The following is a 1,595-nucleotide window of genomic DNA, read 5'->3' as shown; positions in this document are numbered from 1 at the left end:
ATCCTCGACGAGAAAATTCGTCGCCCGTGGCGGGCGCGGTGTGTGGCATTCGGTTAAGATGGCTGGGGATGTGCTTCCCGTGAAGCTATGGACGTACATTTTGAGCTGCACCGTGGCAGGAAACAAAGAAGGGGTCTGCCCGGGGGCGCGCTTGGAACCAGCGAGGCTGGGCGTATATCACGTCAGAGACACAGTGCTCGTTGAGCAGAGAATGCGTTAAGAAGGTCCAGGGGAAGTAAAAGTGTTTTAGACACGCGAGCCTAGAACGTAGGGTCGGTGACCTTAGTAAGTTTTTTTAAGCAGAGAGATACGACAGCCCGCTGCAGACCCAGCAGTGTAATTTCCATTATAAGTATTGCCTACGACTGGATTAGCAGCGGTTGAAATGAAATCACGCCCTCCACGAGGACACCACTCATAGACTAAAATGCCGAAGATGTGCACAACTCGATATGAGCAATCTCTGGCTCATGGCTGTTACAATTTGGTTGCAGCAAAAAAACGTTTTATTTTTGCGTCGCTAAAGTCTTTAATCATCAAAATAGATTGTGCGATGTCATCGTAGAAGTAGACGCCCGCCATGCCTGTACTTCGTGCTGAAAGCGGCTCTATCATACCCATTAGTCTCAAAATTGAGTTGCCCACATTAAACGGCAAGTTTGAAGCGTGCAGTGCTGCACGACCCTACCTTTTAATTTGGTCAGGTAATGAAAGAGGGTATTTGTGTCAAGGCAATCTTGCTAGGGACCTCAATCGGCATGAGTTTTTGAACTGAATATAACCCTTTTAATTTACAAATACTGTTTATACCCGGTGGACGCGCCGGTCAGCTATCCTTTTACATCGGAGTAGGTCGGTCTTTGGCCGTCAGTGAAAGCCGGCGAGAGACAATTGAAACTCTCGAGATCATTCTTGGCTGTGGCAACACGTTGACATTATTCCATATTCTTGACGTGCGTTCAACGTGGACATAAGATATACTTTTACTGTGTCCACGAAGTTGCCCCATGGAATCGATCATTATTGAGGCTCATAGCAGCTAAATAACGGATTGCTACTCAAAATGGAAAATCGACTTAGCTGAAAAGTGATTAAATGCTATATCTGATTCGATCGAGCGCTCCGAATTCGAGAGTTTTGTATTAGCGGGATTGTTTGAACAGTGTCAATACACGTACTAAAAAGCAGAACTTGATCGAAAAACTTATACTATAATTCAATCCCGGCTACGGCCGAAACCGTCAAATTTAGCAGGGGCTCAAATAAGGCTAAAACCCCTAGCTGGGTAGGCTAAAAGATTTCTTAAGAACATTTTTACTCCGAGAAGCATGCGTTTCATTCTCTTCTGTCGATTAGCATCTACATATACTGTGTTTCAGCATAGTGTCGCCATATGCTCGATATCCTCGAGATAAGTACGAACTGTTAAGTACCTTCTCACCCTTCACATTTTAACATAAAAAGCCTTTATTCATTCAATCTTGACTATCTCATATTATTGCAGAGTTCATCTATAGCGACGATGATGAAGGATTTGCGTTGGACGTGCCTATAGTCGTTACTGCACATGCATTTAATGACAATAATACCGAAGA

General features: G+C 44.3%; 1 protein-coding gene across 1 annotated transcript; it reads left to right on the top strand.

Annotated features, from left to right (window-relative positions):
- Positions 1-580: 580 nt before the first annotated feature.
- PHALS_04943 (uncharacterized protein) lies at positions 581-974 on the top strand (the record flags this gene model as incomplete). Its single annotated transcript, XM_024722660.1, has 2 exons — positions 581-704; positions 853-974. The coding sequence occupies 2 exons, from the start codon at positions 581-583 to the stop codon at positions 972-974; spliced, it is 246 nt and encodes an 81-aa protein (XP_024573714.1).
- Positions 975-1,595: the final 621 nt, after the last annotated feature.

The sequence above is a fragment of the Plasmopara halstedii genome (assembly GCF_900000015.1).
Source record: "Plasmopara halstedii genome assembly, contig: Scaffold_287, whole genome shotgun sequence".
NCBI lineage: Eukaryota > Oomycota > Peronosporomycetes > Peronosporales > Peronosporaceae > Plasmopara > Plasmopara halstedii.
The sequence above is the reverse complement of the archived record's forward strand: the minus strand, read 5'-3'. Positions and strand labels throughout refer to the sequence as shown.